Raw genomic sequence first — 20,334 nt, 5'->3', positions numbered from 1 at the left:
AGGAAGAAGTCAAACCAGCGTGACCTTGTCCGATTTGAATTCTACTGTTTTTTTTTTTTGTTTTGATTTTTTTTCTGTTACATTCTGTTACATTTAGAACATGCTTTTATCTGAAGTGACTCACAAAGATTTGTCAAGGAACCAACACATATATTTGACAACTAAGAAAGCTAGAAAAGAAGAGAAATGGAGAGAAGAATGGAATTTATTTTAGAAATGTAAGTAAGTGGACTATATATCTGCAATAGGAGCAAAACAACAAAAAGGGCAAAATAATCAGTAGGACATGTTATCTTTATCATTTCCTTTGTCAGATTCATTGGTTGAGCCATTCATTTTCTCTTGCAGCCGCTCAATCTGTCCTGCTTCTAGGTGACTATGAAATGACTGCATGCTTCCTTAAAAAAATAATGGAGTCAACATAATGCATGATCAGACTTAACCTTTCCGTTATGAAAGACCCATGTTGAACTGGCCATGGAGAGTGTGCGTGAACACAGCTGGATACAAGGACAAGCGCAGGGTAAGAGATCTGCGAATCTCAGGTGTTCACTAGGAGAGGATGGCGGAGAGATTGCAAATGCAAATCATACAGCCTTCTCCCTCTCCAATCTCCATATTAATTCAGTAAGTGCCTTCTCTTGTATGCAGCTCTCCATTGTAATTTTATGTTTGAATACTGAGCTTCACTGCATAGAGGAAACCACTAGATGGAGTGAGACATCCACTTCTTCTTCTTCCTCTCTCTCTCTCTCTCTCTCTCTCTCTCTACATCCCTCTCTCTCTCTCTTGCTCTCTCTCTGTCTCTCTCTCCAACCCTCTCTCTCTCCTAGCAAAAGAGCTTCAGGCATATGTGTTGGACCGGGAGAGGGTGGTTAATACTATCTGAACAAGGACACTTGGTAAACAAATGTTTATTCAGCGAGGTCAGCTCTGTCATCCTCAATTTCCTGAATCCTCATCCTGAACTTCAGCATAAACCAGATCTATTACTATTTACCAAACAAAATAAACCCTAGCATTATTTAAAATCACCCCAACAGTAACACTCAAGGGGTTTCTTGTAATTAGAGCCATAATGGAGCAAGTTTAGGGCAGAGCAATTAGTCTTGCCCTGCAGCTTCAGGTAATAAAAGCCCATCCCCCTCTAAAGCTCAGTTGTTGTTGTTGTTGCTGCTGTTGAGTCCATCTGGATGTTGTGCCTCAGGAACGGAGCAACAAGGCATTCCTGTTTGATGAACCGTTTGCCCCAGAAGAGTTCTGCTCATGGAAAATAAAAGGGATGTAGTACCTAAATGTGTATTGTGGATTACACAGCAAGACTATGGAAACTAGAAGCAAAGACACTGTGTGAAATTAAAGCTCCAGAGAGAACATTTCTGTTCTGTTGTTGGTAATTCTGTCGCTGACAAAACATCCCTTTTCATTTCCTGTTGAGTGAAATACGAATGCTTTCACGTAACTTGATGATTTCCTGAAAGACTGCAAACATGATTTACTTAAAGAGTGTTGAGTTCATGTCAGTTGCTCTACTGTTTCCATGAAAGCCCATTTCAGCCACATAAGAAAAAGAAGAAAAAAATCATGCTTTGGCAAATAATAACTATGACATAAAAAGATTATGAGATAAAAGTCATACTTATAAAATGGAAGAGTTTAATTAAGATTAAAATATTGATGAAAAAAGTCAAACTTACGAGTCATAATTAAGACAAAGTCCAAATTATGAGAAAAAAAAATATTTATGATATAAAAGGAGTTATGACAAAAAGTCTAAACTATGAGGTAAAAACTAATCATACTAATCATAATTATGATATACAAAGTCTGAGACTTAGATAAGTCATTGTGACAAAGTTACTTATGTCATTATTTATACTTTTTATGTTGATTTTGAATTTTTATCTCATATTTATGACTTTTTATATCACAGTTGTAGCTATTTATCACATAAATATGATTTACCAATGCATGTTTTTTTTTTTTCTTATGTGGCAGAAATGGGCGTCCATTACTTCCATACAAATGCAATACTAACCCATATGCAGATATTAATGTTAAAGTATTACACAGGTTTAAGTTATGTGGAAATAGTTCTTGTGCTTTTCTTGTCTTCAACCATAAGTCTGGGAACAATCACGTACAATGACAAACAAACCTTGTTTTCGACAGTTTCTTTGTTTGATCCCTATAGTGTTGGGTTAAACAGGAGTCCACTATATCATTAGTATCCGTGTTTTGGCCTGTCCTTAATTAATTGTATGTCTAGAGGCATGATGGTTCTTTCCATTTTGATTATAAAGGGGGGCTTAAACAGTTGTGTATGTCTATACAACCACATCTGTCTTCTTCAGAAATGAAAGACATTTTAGGTGATGGGAAAACTTAAGTAGACTATAACACGACGTGACACTGAATGCTGAACAAAAGTGCCATAGTTACCTGATGATTATATGAGCATATGTATTATTATTTTAGAAAAAAAATTCTCTTTTTAATTTAAATTACTCTTTCTGTTGCATATTCTATATTAAATATTTTGCAGTTGATTTAATAGGATTTTTACCATTTTAGAAAAAAAAAAAATCTCTTTTTAATTTAAATTACTCTTTCTGTTGCATATACTATATTAAATATAGTTTGCAGTTGATTTAATAGGATTTTTACCATTTTGAAGGAATAAATAATTACAAGAATTCGTACTACGACGAGGGCTAGTTATGAATATTAACAAAGTCAGCTGACGTCGCTCAGTAACTTTCCGGTAGCGTCCAGCACTCAGACTAATTAATATTCATGAACTAAACTTCCACCTTAGCCTTTTCACCGGCGCCACAAATTATCGTTTTAATTTCAGCCAATCAGGAAGGTACATTAGGTTGCGTCATGGTACCTATCTAATTCATATTCACAACATACGGTTTCGACGTAGTAGAATTCGTAAATTCGCTCGCACACAGCAGACCTTCTGCTTCTCTTTAATTACTTTACCGAGCAGTGCATCCGCTCAACTGGGACAATCGGCAGTCATATTTGACTAGCCTAAACTCTATCGGTTCTCTTTTTAAGTTTTGCAAGGCATATTTTCCCCGAATAAGAGAAACAAACTAGGAGACCGGGAGATTTCTGAACATTTATTTTGCGCAAATCGACGTAAAATAAAAACAACAATGGCTCAGTTCAACAAGGGCCCTGCATATGGTTTATCTGCCGAAGTGAGAAGTAAGGTAAGGGTTGAAAGATTTTACAGTTTGTGTACCTTAACGCCAGTTAAGCGACGAAATGGCGTTTTGTCTTTGCATTGCACTGAAATGCGTGGCATGAAAGTGTGTTTCACATATAAATGATTGCCTATTATTTCAAACATCACAGACATGTTCTGAATCAAAAATGTGTACAATTTAGTACTAAAAGTACTTATGGTGGCCAAATGTTGTTAGTTTTTGAGAGAAAGCCATTGTGTTTCCTTTTCACCTGGTTCCTGTGATTGGATTTGAGATTTTGGTTTTGGTGTCGATGCATCCTTTGGTTTACTGCCATTTATTTATTTTATTTTTTATGAAATATATTTTTCTATTGCAAGTAGAAAGTAGAAAATAATCCGTGTTTCATTTTGCACCAATCGACTTTCCAATGAATGAAACTTTCTCTTTTGTGCACGCAACGGGTTTTCACGCCTTGTTTAGATGCTGTTTGTCATTTTGAAGGCACGGACTTCTTATCGTCGCAAATGAAGTTTACTGTGCGTTATTGTGATCGGAGAAGCTTGCCTGCAGCCTGGCGTGTTGTTGGTGGGTCATGAGGTCTTCTGCTGAGCTCTGAGTGGAGCTCCAGTTCTGAGAGAAAGCAACGAGGCTGCTGCCTGGGATCTGTACAGAAACTTCTAAAAAACTAAACACAACGCGAAACCTATTCAATAATATAATTATCATCCTAAATAAGCGACAGCGTGTGTATAATAAATATTTCGTGAGTTAGCAATGTAATCTGTTCTGCTTTGAGTGGAGATGGAAACTTGAGTGAGGTGCGCGTTATGTTCTTTCATTTTTAAAGGACGATGTTAGTATATATAACTGCATTTTACTCTATTTTGTAGGTAGAATCTCTGTAGAAAAAAAAACAAATGGTTCGTTGTCTAAAATAGACTGTAGCTACACACACTCAAATGGGGTTTTCTCAATGAAAGAGTGTTACACTGTAAGTCTGTCACACTAAATCACACTGAGGCTATTATTCTGAATGCAAAGGAAAGTTTCCCATCTGCAGTGACTTCCTTTTATTGTTATTTCTTTGTTCATGGATTCTGTTTTCTGGATTGAAGGTCAAATAAACACATCAGATTATTATTATTATTTTTTTTTTTTTTTGTGCAAACAGTGTCATAGTCATATATTTTTTTTTTTTTTTTTTTTTTTTTTTTTTTTTTTTAAGTGTATAGTTTATTTAGTGACCTGTGCTAAGGACAGTCTTGTGAACCTGGGATAAACAGTCTCGCTCAGGGACATCCATTCTACATTCACACACCTGGGCTTGAACATGCCACCTTTATGTTAGCCAAGACCTTTAACTGTTAGGATACACACTTCTTCATGGTCTTACTTGCTTTTCTCAGTGAAGAGCACACAGAAAACACGTCCCTTTAGTGTCAGCAGTTGTTCATTTTAGGACTTTTCAGCAGTATTCCATCACACCATGTATTTTGTGAAGCATGTGTGTGTGTGTGAGAGAGAGAGAAAAAGAGAGAGTGTGTGTGTTTAGTCTGATTGAGTGGGAGGGTGGGTAAACCACAGTGGGGTGATGCTTTCTTGAATCCTGTGCCATCTGCAGAGGTGTGAAGACACTCAACCCCAGCTGACTTTCATTAGCACTTCATCTGGGTCATGCAAAAGTGAATTTAGGGCACTCAATTACTGACATTCTTTTGAAAGCCATGTATTCCACTCAAATTGTGTGTGTGATAGGTATATATGTATATATGCGTGTGTGTGTATGTGTATATATATGTGTGTGTGTGTGTGTGTGTGTGTGTGTTAAGGTAATTTACTTTAACTCTTAATTAATACTTGACAATAACTTGAATGTATTATTTGCCAGCTTTGGCACGTATCTCTTCTTTGGCTCACTTTTTGTTTCAGTGTTATTTTTTTTCTTTAAATCCATTTTTCGGTTCACTGATTTGCGGTCTCTTTTTAATTTAAATAGGTTATGTAGAATTTTTATATTGTACAGTATGTTAAATATTGTATCTTAGTGACACATTGATTTGAGAAATTATTTTATTTTGTGAGAAGAAAGTCTGCGTAGTGATAAGAGACACAAAATTAAAGACGCATATACATACTGTTCAAAAGTTTGGGGTTTTAAGATTTTTACTTATTTATAAAAAAAAAAAATTCATATAGTCTCTTAAGCCCACCAAGCCTGCATTTATTTGATCAAATGTAAACAATATGTAAAATATTATTGGATTTTAACTGTTCTAATCTGTTCTATGTTTATAAAATATATATATATATATAATATATATATATATATATAAAAATGTAATCTATTCCTGTGATGATTTTTGAAGGATGCCATTCTTAATAAGCTGATTTGGTGCTGAAGAAATTTCTCTTCTTATAATCAATGTTAAAACAGTCGAGCTGCTTAAAGGGTTAGTTCACCCAAAAATGAAAATTAGCCCATACATTACACCCCCCTCAAGACATCTTAGGTGTATAAGACTTTCTTCTCAGATGAATAGAGTCGGAGTTATAAAAAAAAAGGGTCTTTAATCATTCAAGCTGTTTAATGAAAAACATATCAAATCATGATTTTTTTTTTCTTTTTTTTAGGAATATCAGGATTCACGATTTTTTCACAGTTCTTTGTCATGTCGATTTTACTATTTTGCAAGTTGTCTGAGTCTTTGTTCTGATTTTTTTATAACGAGGATAAAAGAATGACAAAGATGCACATTACAACTACACATACAAATAAAACAAACAGTGCTTTATTTTAAGGTACAATAGGTGTATTTAGCAGGAGCATTCAAGAAATTGAATATAAAATAAATGAATAAATAAAATAACAAATATGAAAATAAAATACTATATGAACTGATTCCTAAAGCAACTGTATGAAATTTCTTCAGTCAAGAGCAGTGATTGATTTTTCTCTGTTTTGTTGTTTTATTAATATTAAAGGAATAATTTTAAACCTGAATGAGTTTCTTTCTTCTTCTGCACATAAATGCTATTTTGAGGAATGTGAAAAACCAAACAGTTGCTGGAACACAGTGACTTCCAGAGTATTTTTTTTTATCAAATTCAATGTGGACCTGCATCTGTTTGGTTACCCACATAAAAAAAAAAAAAAAAAAATCTTCTTTTATGTTCAGCACAATAAATAAATTAATACAGGTTTGGGACAACGTGACAATGAGTAAATGATGACATAAATTTTAGGGTGATCTATCCCTTGGCAGTAATGACAGTATGCTGCTTGTTTAATAGGCGTACTGTCCCTTTAAGATCTGCATGCATATAATATTCAGGCACGAAATTGTTTTTCTCTCAACTGTTTACTTTACTGTAGACAAAGTTTGCCTCCCGCGAGAAGCAGAACTGGGGCCATCCTAAAAAATATTTTGGTTTGCAGTAACAGTAATTTTTTTTTTTTTTTTTTTAAGTTTCAATGTAAAAAAAGTAAAAGTAAATTTTGGTGATGGTGATTATGTAGGTATGAATTTAAACAAATTAGCATATTGTGACGTCACTGACTGGTCTTCAACCCGTGTCTTTGAGTGCATAATTGCAAACCTCATTTTGATGCAGGCTATATAGACCACAAACAAATTTAAATATTTGTCAAAAACGTTTATTGCATGAATTTCAGGTGAGAAGAAACAAAATGAGGTACTGTTTTACTTGCTTCCACTGCTAGGTGTCAATGCAACCAACAAATGAGAGACTGTTTACTTTGCTTTCTTGGGTTGTCACTTTTGTGAAAAAAAAACCTGTTTGATTTGAGTGACAAGTGTTCATTGAATCGATTGTAAAATCAATTTTGCATGTCTAAATAAGTTTTATAAAGCAAATAACACCAAATATAGGTAAATCCACGGACAACAGGTAGGAAGAATGTAAAGATTCAATATATTGGTGAAGACCAATATTTCTGATGATTTATTGGCGTGAAGTTACGTGCACAATGACAAAGAGGAGTGCAACATTTTCGAAAAACAATAAGCAGAGAGGACTGCCATAACAATGCAAAATATTTACAGCAGGCTGCAACATGGCTATGTTTACGAATAGAAATTTCAACAAAAACAACAAAAATTTGTATAGGCGATTCTAGGGCTGTCAAAAAAAAAAGGAATTTCGAATATTCGTCGAATTTAATATAAAATTCCACATTCGAATGCAAAAACGTTGCAACTTCACAGATGTTTTTTTATTCACCAAGAGTTTATAACACTCCAAAGAGAAATGAAAATTTGAAATCGCATCATATGACCCCTTTAATGTAACTCTGACTGGATTATCTGAAAGAAGAAAGTCATACACACCTAGGATATCTTGAGGATGAGTAATTTATGGACTAATTTTAATCATCGGGAGAACTAACATTATATATAATAACTACTTTTTTGTGCAAATCATGATGCATATTTTTCAGGATTCTCTAAATGGTTCAAAGGAACAGCATTAATTTGAAATTGAAATATTTTTATACAAATGTCTTTGTCACTTTTGATCAGTTTTATGTTTCCTTGCTTATTTAAAAATTATACTTTGGTTAACTCTATAGTAAATTCATATGCATGCACAGTAGACTACTGCTTGGCTTTCCAGAGTTTTATATGTAGTGGACTAGTGGTTATAACCCAGATGTTATGCAAACACATCTTGTAGTCTGTATATACATCTCAGACCTCACTTCCACTTTATTTGGTCTGCTTGACATTTCCAGAGCAACAATGTGAATAATTGATCAACAGAAACACTTGTGCTGTTCATCAAGGTCTCTTGCAGCATTAGATCTTTATTTTTCTTCTCAACAAATGCATAACTGCATTTTGGGTTGGACCCTTTCCCTCCTTGTTGCTCTGACTGAATTCCTTAAGTACTTCTTGCAAGTGTTTCTTTTTTATTGTGCGCTGTTTTTGCTCTCCACATGATTTTGTCCAGAAGGCCAGCAGAACTCCCAACATGTTGTTCACTCCCTGTTTTCTCTATCTTCAGGACGTTCACTCTCCACTTTGGACCAAATGTCTGGAAGTCAGAGAATGTATCATTGCACTCCTACATGTTTTTCGTCTTCCTTTTCCTTAAGTTCTCTAGTATACACTCAGGAACACAAGCTCTATTGTGTAGAATAATTGCAGCTGTATGTAAAGACCTCTCTGATGTCCTAGTTGCAGAGCAGAGAGGGATTCAGGAGAAATCTTGTTGCTCTCATCAACCTGCAGCATGTTTTTTTTGGCCTCCAATTTTTTTTATTTTTTTCCTCCCAGCAAATATTCTCTGCTGAATTCTGCTTTCTGTTGCTTGAAAGTCATTTCTCTCTTCCGTTGTAATGCTTTTTGTGCTCGAATCTACTGACTTCTTTTTGAGTATTATAAGAAGTTAAAGATACTTTAACCTGGAGTGCACCAGTATTAAACATCTGGACAATACCCATTATAACAATCCCACCACATTTTGTCTAATTAAAATAAAATTTCTAAATGCTAGAGTCGATCTGGTTTTAAATGCACCAAGTGAATTTAGGCATCACAACATTATAAAGAGTAGTATGAAAGATTAATGTTTTGAGGTTTTCGGTAGATTACATTTGAAGTGGTCATGAACTGAGAAACCAAAATTCTCTTGATATTTTGACCTATAAAAGATCATTGTACTGTTTAAAAACTAGGGCTGCATGATAAATTGCATGCAATATTTAATACGCATCTTGTCAGTAAAGCCAGTTCTGTAATCAGGGGTAAATCTCCATCACATGCATGCTTTCACATGGAGCAGCATTTACTACATAGACTCATTGTTCACTGACAAGCTGCATCATTAAATATTGAATGTGATTTATTGTGCAGCCCTAATAAAAATATCCTGTAGGTTTCAGAACTCAAAACTTTCTTGTTAGTCTAAAATCAGCTTATATTGAAGCCAATCTGCCAAACAACAGCTTGTGAAATGTGCCACTTCATGACGTAATCGTGTTGCACACCCCAACTCCGCCAATGACCATCAATGCCTGCTTCTACATCACTGCCTGTTTAGCCCCACCCACCCATTTGGGCACATAGTGTAAACAATGACAGAAGCAAACGTAGGTCTAGGAAGAAACCAAACAATGAAGATGCTGAGAAAGACAAGAAGATGCTCTCTTGCATTGCCTTCCTTCTGATCCCAACATTAGAAAAGCGTGATCAGTTGGAAGAAGTTTATTTTTAATGAAGTGCCAGAATACATCAGTAGGAACTTGGTCCTTCACTTAATTTTACTGTGGATTTGTTTACAAACAAGGCACTATACGACACCGGATTTTCAGAAAGATAGAAAGTAAGACAATTCTGTGCCGACTATATTGGATCTGACAGTAATGTCCCACTACACAAGTGTGAGTAACTGTTTTTATTACATGGTCCGTCACTATTGCTTTGTCTGTCATTACAGATAGTTTGATGTGTACAGAGTATTTATGCACTTTTGACCTAAATATTAGCAGTGTGCATCTATGAAGGATGTAGGCTTTCAAACATGAACTGTTAGCCAATCATAGCAGTGGGCTTTTCCTTTTAGAGTCTACAATCCTCCATTCCTATTCAAACATACGTTTCCAATGCAGGGGTCAAAACAGGACTGAAAATAGCATGTAACTTCTACATTATAATGTTTATGATAAAAAAAAAAAATTTTTACATAAGTGGACCTCAGAAAACAGTACAAAATAATAAAAAAGGCAGTTCATGACTCCTTTAACAGTGTTAAGTGTGTGTTAGATGATACAAAAGTAATCAAAATGTGACATAAGGGAAAATGATCATGAATAAATATCCAATATTGACTAATATACTAAACGCAAAATTAATAAAGTCTGATAAACCAATATTGGGTATCTCATGTTTATATGCACAAGTAATTTGATTTGCCATTTGTATACTGTCATAAATAGCTTTTGATGCAAGAATCAGAAGTTTTAACTGTTATCAAATAATTTATACACATTTGGAAAATGTAATTTCAGTTTCATTAGAATATGAGGTTGCTGTGTAAAGTGACATATAAAAGCACAGGATGTATGTCATCTCTCAAGAGTAGGTTTGTTTTAAAGTGAGATGGGAAGAAACCTACAGGTTGACTGTTTTCAGCGTTGTACTGCTCTGGAGAGGTTTGTTTTCAGCGTATGATGTGCGTAGTGTTATGTTGTAGTGTTGATTGATATCCTCATTGAGAACTGTGACACCGGAGGCATTGTGTGATACGTGATGACTATCTCTCTCTTTTTTTTTTTTTTTTTTTCTGTGTTTGAGACTTTACAATAACATTTTAATAATGCGGTAAAATATGGTCTCAATTCAAGTTTTGCTTGTCATCCGTCTGTTATTCATTGATATCTACCAGGAGACCCTTAAAGAACTATGGCTTTAAGTACAGTGATACTTGAAAGGCCCTCTGTGATTTGCCTTTGTTTTTGTCACCGACCCATTTCCTGCTGTCGTAATGTTGACAGACAGCTAAAGTAAAAAAAAAAAAAAAAAATCACAACAGGATATTGAGCACAACAGTTGTTCCCAAAGTCAAAATCCCTTTCATTTTTATTCCGCAAGAATGATTCTGAAGAGTATAAATCTTTCTGTGATGTGTGTATATATATGGTAGTGTGATTATCACATTTTACCTTTTTAAAATGTAAAAAAAAAGTTTAATTGCCGAAATCCTAGTAAAGAACTACTAGAATTCCATCAGTTAGAGAAGTCACTCTTGCCATGGAAATAAAGGCAGAACAGCTGAGCTGTAACCAAATAATGAATTTATTATTTATTAAAATCAATGAAGATATTGGTGCAGTAACATCAGTTTCTTTTTGCATATTTTTTAAGAGTTCTTTTTACCTTAAATCAAAGTTTTTAGCGTTTATAGTCAATTGGTTTGGTTCGTGGCATTGAACTGTTTATTGAAGAATTGTGTGAAATGCCTGTGGAGAAAATAAATGGAGAAAAAACCTCTTAAACTGAGAGGGCGGTCACGGTTATGCTCTATTTCTCCACTTGTAATGGAGAATTTCTAAAAGTGCCAGACAAAGATTTGTGCCTTTTTTAAATGTGTATTTTTAATATATATATATGAATGTTAAGGCCTTTAAAAATTTGTTATACAAAAGAAACTTCCCACTTGCCATATATTTCTTAAAAGGCACAACAGAATTTTAAGGAAAAACAGACATGCTCCAACCAGTCACCTCTATGGATCCTTTTAGACATTCAGCATGTCATTCAGTTGAAGTTAGGAGCCAACCCTCATTTGTTCGGTTGATAATGCAATATGTTTTACAACTCATTTACAATTGATTCAAGACCAGACCTGTTGAAAGAAATGGAAAACTTTAATGTGACATTGTAGGACTAGCCTTATTTTATTTCAAACCTGATGTGACTTGATTTAATTATGATGCAAAACTGCATAATTGAATCTGTATAGATTGCAGTAGTGGTGTCTGGAGCTGCTTCTAAATCCAGAGTTCACAGATAGGGCAACGCTCTAATTTCAGTCCATCTTACTGCGTTCGACTCCAGTCCTGTGCAAACTACCCAGAGATAAAGAGGAGATTGGTTTCCAAAGCTAACCTTAAAACATGACAGGACCTGCACACTCAAAAACCCTTTGTTTTGGGATTTTCAGAATTCATGAATTGAAACTGTGCAAAAGATTCCATGCGAGTTTCATGCACGTGTTCTCCGTTTCAGACAGTTATGTAGGTTTAACACCAGGGAACGTATGCATAGGTAGCTTATGTTTCAATATGTCATGTAAATGTAAAAAGGCGTGCAGCTGAAATTGAAATATGACATTTGTCTAATGCTGATTCTAAAACCCTAAAATGTATTTTAAGGAAAGTGCAGAGACCTGTTGGAATGCATGTTTCTTTGTATGGCAGGCCTTGGATAACACATGGTGAAACTGTTTAGGGAAGCAGGAGTTTTCACTTTCTTTCTTTCTGGGCCCTGTAGATTGCTCAGAAGTATGACCTGCAGAAAGAGGACGAGCTGAGGTACTGGATTGAGGATGTGACGGGCATGCCAATCGGAGAAAACTTCCAGATGGGATTGAAAGATGGGGTCATACTGTGCGAGTGAGTCTGTGAGCATGATAGAAACCATGATGTGCATTTCAGTTTGATTAGGAACTCAAAACATTGGAGTGTTTGTTTGGTTCTATAAAATAAATAAAGACTTTCCGTCCACTTGTAACCTTGTTTATTTTAACCCGACAATGCGCCTAAGTGTGGAGTGATTTTACATTGCAGACATGAAACCCAGAATACAAAAGCAAAAAAGTTTGGCCAAGGTGTTACTCATTAGAACCATGTGTTACTCATAACCGTTCACACCTTCTTTTGTTTGCTGTTGCCCTTAAGAAATCATTCCACAATGTTCCTTTATTGCGTTTTAATGGAAGAAATGTTATCACATGATGTTCTTACTTTTCAATATATATGGAAAGGTAAGAACATCTTTGGAGGGTAGTGGAAGTACTGGCCCTAAACTTTTGAACAGTACTGTGAGTGCAAAATCAGTCCCTATACTGTAAGTTTTTAGGCTCCCCTCTGTAGAAAATTAATATTTGGTCTTTCTCATAGGCTTATTAATAAACTTCAGCCTGGATCCATTAAGAGAATCAACCACACCAAACTTAACTGGCACAAGGTAGGGAAGACCCATTTATCTATTGTATTGTTTCAATGTTTTTATTTATTTATTTAGTTTTTAGTTTTATTCCTAATGTAAAAATATAATAGAAAAGCTTTTTCTTTTCACTGAAGCTTGAGAACCTGGGCAACTTCATTAAAGCCATTCTTGCTTATGGCCTGAAGCCTAACGACATCTTTGAGGCCAATGATCTGTTTGAGAATGGGAATATGACTCAAGTCCAGACCACACTTCTTGCTCTGGCCAGCATGGTGAGTTGTGCAAAACATCTTGAATGGAGATGATGAAAGAAGGAAGCTTGGATTTGGAGTTGCTGTTACAATGCTACTTTCCATCTTTAATTCAAAGGCAAAAACCAAAGGTATGGACACAAAAGTTGACATTGGTGTAAAGTATGCGGACAAGCACACCCGCAACTTCGATGGTGAGAAAATGAAGGCTGGTCAGTGTGTGATTGGACTGCAGGTGAGGACCGCTGTCTTTTGACTTCATTTGGTTCTTATCTGTTGTCTCTTTAGGAAACCTTTTAAAACCATTTTTTATCTTGGGATATCATCGGTAAGATTCCCTCAGTCATGCTTTGCATATTCATATTGCATATTCAATTTATTTTCTCAATGCTAGATGGGGACAAATAAATGCGCTAGTCAGGCTGGGATGACCGCGTATGGCACCAGGAGACATCTGTTTGACCCAAAGTCTCAAGCAGACAAGCCCTTTGACCAAACCACAATCAGCCTGCAGATGGGCACTAATAAAGGGGCAAGCCAGGTGAGTGGGAATTTAAAGGAATAGTTCACCCAAAAATGTACATTCTGTCATCATTAGGGACTTTTATACATGGTGGTTAAAGGAACTATGCTCCAAGGTGGTTCCATTGGCCCATTTTCCTGGTTGCATCTTCACAGCCAAAATAAACTCTGAAGTAACTTAAGACAGCTGACAGTGATGTCATTAAAGTGGAGGGGGGAAAAACTCCTGTACACTGGAGAACAGCATATGAATTATTGTATGTTTACTTTAGAGAGGAAAAGTAATATTTCTATGTTTACCCAGTGTGGCGTGTAGTAGTATGGAGTGCTATAAACACATGTAATGTCTACCACAGGGTGCCCTCTTGCAGAAACTCCAAATAGTATAGACAAAATATCCCTAATTCGAATACCTATCTCTGAGCTAAATGTAAGGAAGATATAAACCCTTTGGAGATCACTTTATATAATAAACAGATTTATCGTAGGCTTTTATTTGCATATAAACAAACATACATGAGGGTAAATGACACATTTTTTTCATTATTAGGTGAACTAACCCTTTAAGAGTAACAGTGCAGTCACAAATACCTTTTGTTTGTCAAAATTCCACAGAGAAAATGCAGTAGTCTCAATAGGAATCGACACAATCTGTATTTTCACATGTGGAACACGAGGTGAAACACTTTCCCATTCATATTTCAAATCGGATTCAGGTTTGTTGAACTTTTAACATGCAGATTTGCCACATTTACCACTAGAAAGCTGCTTGGTTTGGAAGTGATCTCTTTTATCTTTTATCTTTATCTGGTTCTGGTGTGTTTAACTGGGGCTTGAACTAAACTCTGCAGGACATTTCATTAGTTGGATGCCCAAGTCAAGCTTTAGTTTTCACTTTATTCACCCTTTCTTCTCCCTCAGGCTGGCATGTTGGCCCCTGGCACCAGGAGGGATATTTTTGACCAGAAAGTGGCTGTCCAGCCGCTAGACAGCTCCACCATCTCGCTGCAGATGGGCACCAACAAGGTGGCCTCTCAGAAGGGCATGAGCGTGTACGGGCTGGGCAGACAGATATACGACCCCAAATACTGCACCTCCCCCACCGAGCCCACCATCCACAGCAATGGCAGCCAGGGCACCTGCACCAACTGCTCTGAGATCAGCGACAGCGACTACCAGGCTGAATATCAGGATGAGTACCAGGCAGACTACCACGACGAATACAGAGCCCGCTATGACCATGGCATTGACTATTAAACTGCAAGCTTTCAGCACAGATTAATATTTTTGGATCCTCACATAAACAGAGCGAGTTGTTTTTTTCTCTCGCTAGCCTTTTTTTATACAACAAGAAACGGATGTTAAGAGGAGCTTTTCCTGTATAACTGTTCCTCTGATAATACAGTGTTTTATTAGCTGGATAGAAATTAGACCATAGTCTGATGTTTTAAAAGTTTGGTCCTTTTTAAAAGTCAAGATGAGTTAGAGAAGCAGTGTAAGTTTTCGTCAAAAGTCATTCATGGCATATTATGTAAAATCTCTGATTGTTTGAGGTTTTTCTTTTTTTTGTTTGAGGTGTGTGTGTGTGTGTGTGTGTTTGTGTGTGTTTTACTTCCAGGCTTATAAATCATTTGACCAAACAACATCTTGCTAAATTGTGCCATAGGACCTTATGTTAAGACCATATTTTTAATTACTCCCCCTCTTCCCAATTGTCTGTTGTATTTATTGCCAGTAATAATCAATAGAGACCTCAGTCCTGTTGAATGGCTTTTTTTTTTTTTTTTATGAATAAAGTTTTAAATTTTCCAGTCAAGTCTGTTGTCATTCCGGTTAAATCAAATAGTCTGTCAGGTTTATCAGTAGGTGTTGTTGCATTTATTTGTGAATTTTTATGATTTTTGTGTGTAAATAAGCACACACACACACACGCCAAATTCATCTGATAAAAAAGTAAGTGCATTTTCTCTCTCTCTCTCTCTCTCTGCATTTTCACTTTATTTTTAATCTGATAAATTTGGAATTCATTAACTCCATCAGATTTACATCTTTGCTAAACCATCCTGGAAATGAGCCCTTGCGTTTGGACAAGGGGGCATGAGCGAGTCTGAATGCTGCCTTGTGTCGGCATGGAGAGCAAAACTGAGCTGAAGAGTGAGAGATCATCTAGCACCATCTGGCTGATCTCAGAGCAGTCGTGAGGTTTGGAGAACAAGGACTGAGCGCAAACCCCCACCTCTTCCCGCAAACACCCTGACGGGGGAATAATCCCTGCTTTGTGCGCCTGTGGAATTTGGCTCTGATAATACAGCCCTCAATTAGACCGCCTGCCAGAACAGCACAGGTTTCCCTTAGCAACGTTCTCTTTGTATCAAATGTGACTTCACTTAAGCAGTTGGAAAGCTGCTACCTGCTTTGGGAAGAGCTTTAGTATTACTGAAGAAGTTAGTGGTTTTCCAATTGTGCGCTGTTTGGGAATTTCTACCAAAATGTACTGCTGTTGTGTTCCCTGGCCTTAAAGGGATAGTTTTATCGAAATGTATAATTCTTTGACTGGCTCTCTTTTTTGAAACTGGTTCCCAACATACAGTGACTGTTGACAGAATTTTCATTATTAGTGAACCATCCCTTTTGGGGACATTAAAGGAAGTGCCATAGGGTTTGTTGATGACTAATCACAAGACTGTATCTGGCTGGTTTTAGTATATAACATTTAATTCCTAACTTATTAGTAACGTTAAATCATTAAGTGGACTGAGCAAAGGCCACTTTCTGTTTTTCTCATTTAATGAATTGGCTAAAAAGTAGATGCGTCAACTCTTTTAATGCACTGAATATATAGAATGCAGAACCCAAAGCCAAAGTATTGCTTCCCTCTGAGATACTTTGTGTACTCTCGCAGAACTGTTGCATTTTCCCAAGAAAGTTTGTTTTTCTACCACCTACGACAACATAAAAAAAATATGTACAAAATATGAGTGAATGCAAATTTTATCAGAAGACAAAAGTTTTGATGGTAATTGGAAAAATCCTACCCTGTAACTTTTTTTTCACCATCTCATTTGAATTTTAAGTTATCATGAGAGTGCACTGCATGTTATCGAGTTTCATTTTAATTACTTAAGTTCTAATAAACTGACTTGAAGTGAACTTTCAACGAACAAGCTGTGCTGAGATTTCAAAAGTACATTAAGAACAATATCCAGACATAAATGTAAAACGACCCTGCAGGCATATGCTGAAGACTTCAACAGAACCTGATGCATTTCTTCTTCTTGTTTGGTATTGTATGGAAAAGCATTTAGCAGAAGATAATAATTTCTTCAGCTTTCATCAGTGATTTTTGCATTAATGCTGTTCTTCCGCTGTGAAACATGAAGCAGATAAATGATCTAAAGAAAAAAAAAAACTTAGATGTATGAGCTCATGTATGCTTGAAAATGTAACTTTAAAAAAAAAAAAAGCATTATCATTTTGCTCCACAAACCATTTGTCTCTGAAAACACTGAAGTAACTTGAAATCTTGTAATGTCTGTGGCATGAGCTGCTCCTCTTCAGTTACAAAAGCTGGACTTCTGCCAACGTTCTGTTCTGACGATGAGTCACTCATTCAGGCTTTACAACACAGTATGTGAATACTTAACATCACAGAAGGCTTGGCTTCAAGTACATGAGGTTGGACTCGTGGGCCAAAGGGAGTTCCTCTCAGCATTCAGATGGACCCCACAGCTGCTGATCGAGGGACAGAAGCCGGAAGTTATTTGTCACTCCTCTTTCTCTGTGTCCTCTCACTGCTTACTGTACTGGTTTGTAGCTGGGCAGATATGACTGAAAGTTGAAGATTTCGCCTCACGAATCATTGGATATGATTTCTGTGAGTGCAGGATAGCGTCCACTGTTTCTTTAAAATACGTTTGCTTAAAACCGTAATATTATCGTTTATGGCCTTTGGCTATTCCGGTCAGATGTTCACTGTGGGAAAAGTACATTGGACAAGATGCCAAGAGCTTGTCCTTGTCTTTTACCCTTACTTACAACATGACAACTTCGTGTGACCTGCTTTTTCTGAATTCCAGTCTCTACTACTAGTGTCACTAGATAGAAGTGCCGAAATTGTTGTTTTAAACAGGTTTCCTAAACATTTCTCTTGTCATCCATTGGTCAAACAAAACCATAGCCCAGTTCTAAACTCAACAATTACGCTCAAATAAACAAAGCAATGTTTTAAAAGGGTTGCCAAAAAATCGGCCAATAAAGACTGGCTTGCTTTCTTTAGGTGATGGAAACCTGCAGAGAGACCTGCTGAATGTCACAGATTTATTCATTTAATTGTCGTAACAACCAGAAGGTGGCGCTCACACATCAAGGTACAAAGAGAGCCTATGGAAAAAAGTTAAGCGTGTTTTGCTATCAAGATGAGTTCCAGCTGGTCAGGAAAGGTAGAAGCCACTGAACTTATCAGTAAAGGCAACACGAAACTGCTGATAACTGTGAGAATGATCGGTCATGAACATTCCAACCAAATGGGATTTCAGCACTTCAGCATGAGAAAACCCTGCAAATATATCTGCTCTGCACAATACCAGCTCTGTTCAGAGCAGGCGGATCACGTGTTTAATGATCTTGAAAGTTTCCTTTGAATAAAATCTTCGGTAAATGTAATTCAAGTGCAGCAGATGATTATTTCACAAGCTGTGAAAGTTATATTGCAGCTTTCTTTTTCACCTCACCCAAAACAAAATAACTTATTTACAGCAGAATGTCCAAACTGTTTTCTGTTTTGTTTTTTACTACATGAACCCTTTAAGCCCAGAAGGTGTATTTTTGCCAGAGTGACATAACCAAAAATAATCATGATCATGATTCCAAAACTGTAGGAGAGTCAAAAGGGCAATATATATATATATATATATATATATATATATATATATATATATATATATATATATTTAGGGGAAAACTATTCTTTGCATTTTGACATTCTCATGCTGAGAAATAGGTGATAAAATTTAAGAAAAATGTGTGTGCTCTAGAGCCATTTTTCATTCTTATTTGACATTCAATATCTCAGGAAAGTGGTGTTTTTAGTGATGTTCCCCAACACGTGAGCTGTATGTGAATTCCATTTTGTGGTGATATCATGAAGTAATCAAAAGTTACAGCATTTGAAACCAAAGTAGTATTTGTCTGACCCCTTAACAGTTTTGAAATCTTTGTTTTATGAGTGAGATACACCGAAGTACACCCTCGCTCAAGTATAGCCAAAGCTCCAAACAATTATGCTTATTTTATTCTGCTCTGTGAGACCTTGTAAATGACAAATAACACATGACTATCTGAGCTGCATGATGTTTTTGACATTAGAGAACATGGCACAAAAAAAAACTTGTCAAGCTCCATAAAACTCTTCATATATATATATATATATATATATATATATATATATATATATATATATATATTTATTTATTTTTTTTCATGGTTTTAGTTCAAGTTGATCCACTTTCATTGTATGCAAGCAGCCAAAGGTTCTCCCACAGAAGAACACAAAACAGATTGACGTTTCCTTTTTTATTTCTATTGAAACATGATTTATAATCTCAATTGGTCATGGGACATAGTGCTGCACATTCTGAAAAACCCAATGCCATCATGATATGTCAAACCATATATTTGTCTTTTCTTTTTCATATTTCATATTTACTACTTCAAAAGAAAGAGGAAGTTTTTACACTGTACGTAAGCATCAGCGTTCTAACGTTAACTTTATTCATCATGGCTATAGACCTGCTAACCACTCTCTGCATGACGCTAGTGTGAGAAGTCACAACTAGGGAACTAGGGTCACAGGAAGGGAGTGTGATAAATCAAGTGATAAGACACACACATATATATGGAAACCACACAACATACTCTTTATGCTAAAAATGTTAAGATTATTAATCAACAAGTGGTTTTATTTTCTCAGAATCTTTCCAAGTCAGCAGGAATGCCGAGGAATGTGGAGGTTGAACCGCACAGTGTTTTTCTCGGAGTTCATCTGTGACTCCCCCATCATATGAGCTGTGTCATAATCATGCTGAGAACAGTTTAGCCAGTTCATAGATGAAACAGAAAAAAATAAAATCAAATAAAAGTTTTCTTCCGGCATGTTTCTTTTCTATTAAGGAATTTCAGTCCCTCGGGTGAACACATCATAGCGTTAGTAAAATGGGAATGGTTCCCAGTCTGCAGGGGTGTGATCGATTCACATTAGAGCATGGTGAACTCAGAAAGGGACTTTCTTAGTTGTCTATATTTTGTATATTTATTGTCATTAATCTGACCAGGACAGATAGTCCTACTAGCCCGTTCCAAATAGTTGACATTATATGTATGTTAAATATAAATTAATGGAGTTTCCCATATTATGCTCACAAATAAGTGTATTTGCAATCCCATCTTCAATTATTTTGGAGGCTTACTGGAGTCACACATTACAGGAATGAATAAAATCTGCTAGAAATATGAGATGAAGTGTGCAGAGCAGAGTCTAGTAGATGTTTGTAAAGAGTGATGGAAACTATTCATTATGCCACTTCAAAGAGTTTTATCAGAAAGTTCATGCTGTGTTTAGTTTATTCACAAACTTTTCATCCATCCATTTATCCATCAATTCACCCA

At 36.0% G+C, this 20,334-nt stretch overlaps 1 protein-coding gene across 1 annotated transcript; it reads left to right on the top strand.

The window, feature by feature from the left end:
* Window positions 1-2,904: 2,904 nt before the first annotated feature.
* On the top strand, window positions 2,905-16,771 carry LOC113115772 (calponin-3-like). Its single transcript, XM_026283382.1, has 7 exons — window positions 2,905-3,227; window positions 12,221-12,342; window positions 12,850-12,916; window positions 13,033-13,170; window positions 13,268-13,384; window positions 13,544-13,690; window positions 14,593-16,771. The coding sequence occupies exons 1-7, from the start codon at window positions 3,171-3,173 to the stop codon at window positions 14,926-14,928; spliced, it is 984 nt and encodes a 327-aa protein (XP_026139167.1). The 5' UTR covers window positions 2,905-3,170; the 3' UTR covers window positions 14,929-16,771.
* The last annotated feature ends 3,563 nt before the right edge of the window (window positions 16,772-20,334 follow it).

This window comes from Carassius auratus, chromosome 2 (assembly GCF_003368295.1).
Source record: "Carassius auratus strain Wakin chromosome 2, ASM336829v1, whole genome shotgun sequence".
NCBI classification, from domain to species: domain Eukaryota; kingdom Metazoa; phylum Chordata; class Actinopteri; order Cypriniformes; family Cyprinidae; genus Carassius; species Carassius auratus.
Note: the sequence above shows the minus strand (reverse complement) of the source record. Positions and strands in the feature narration are given on the sequence as shown.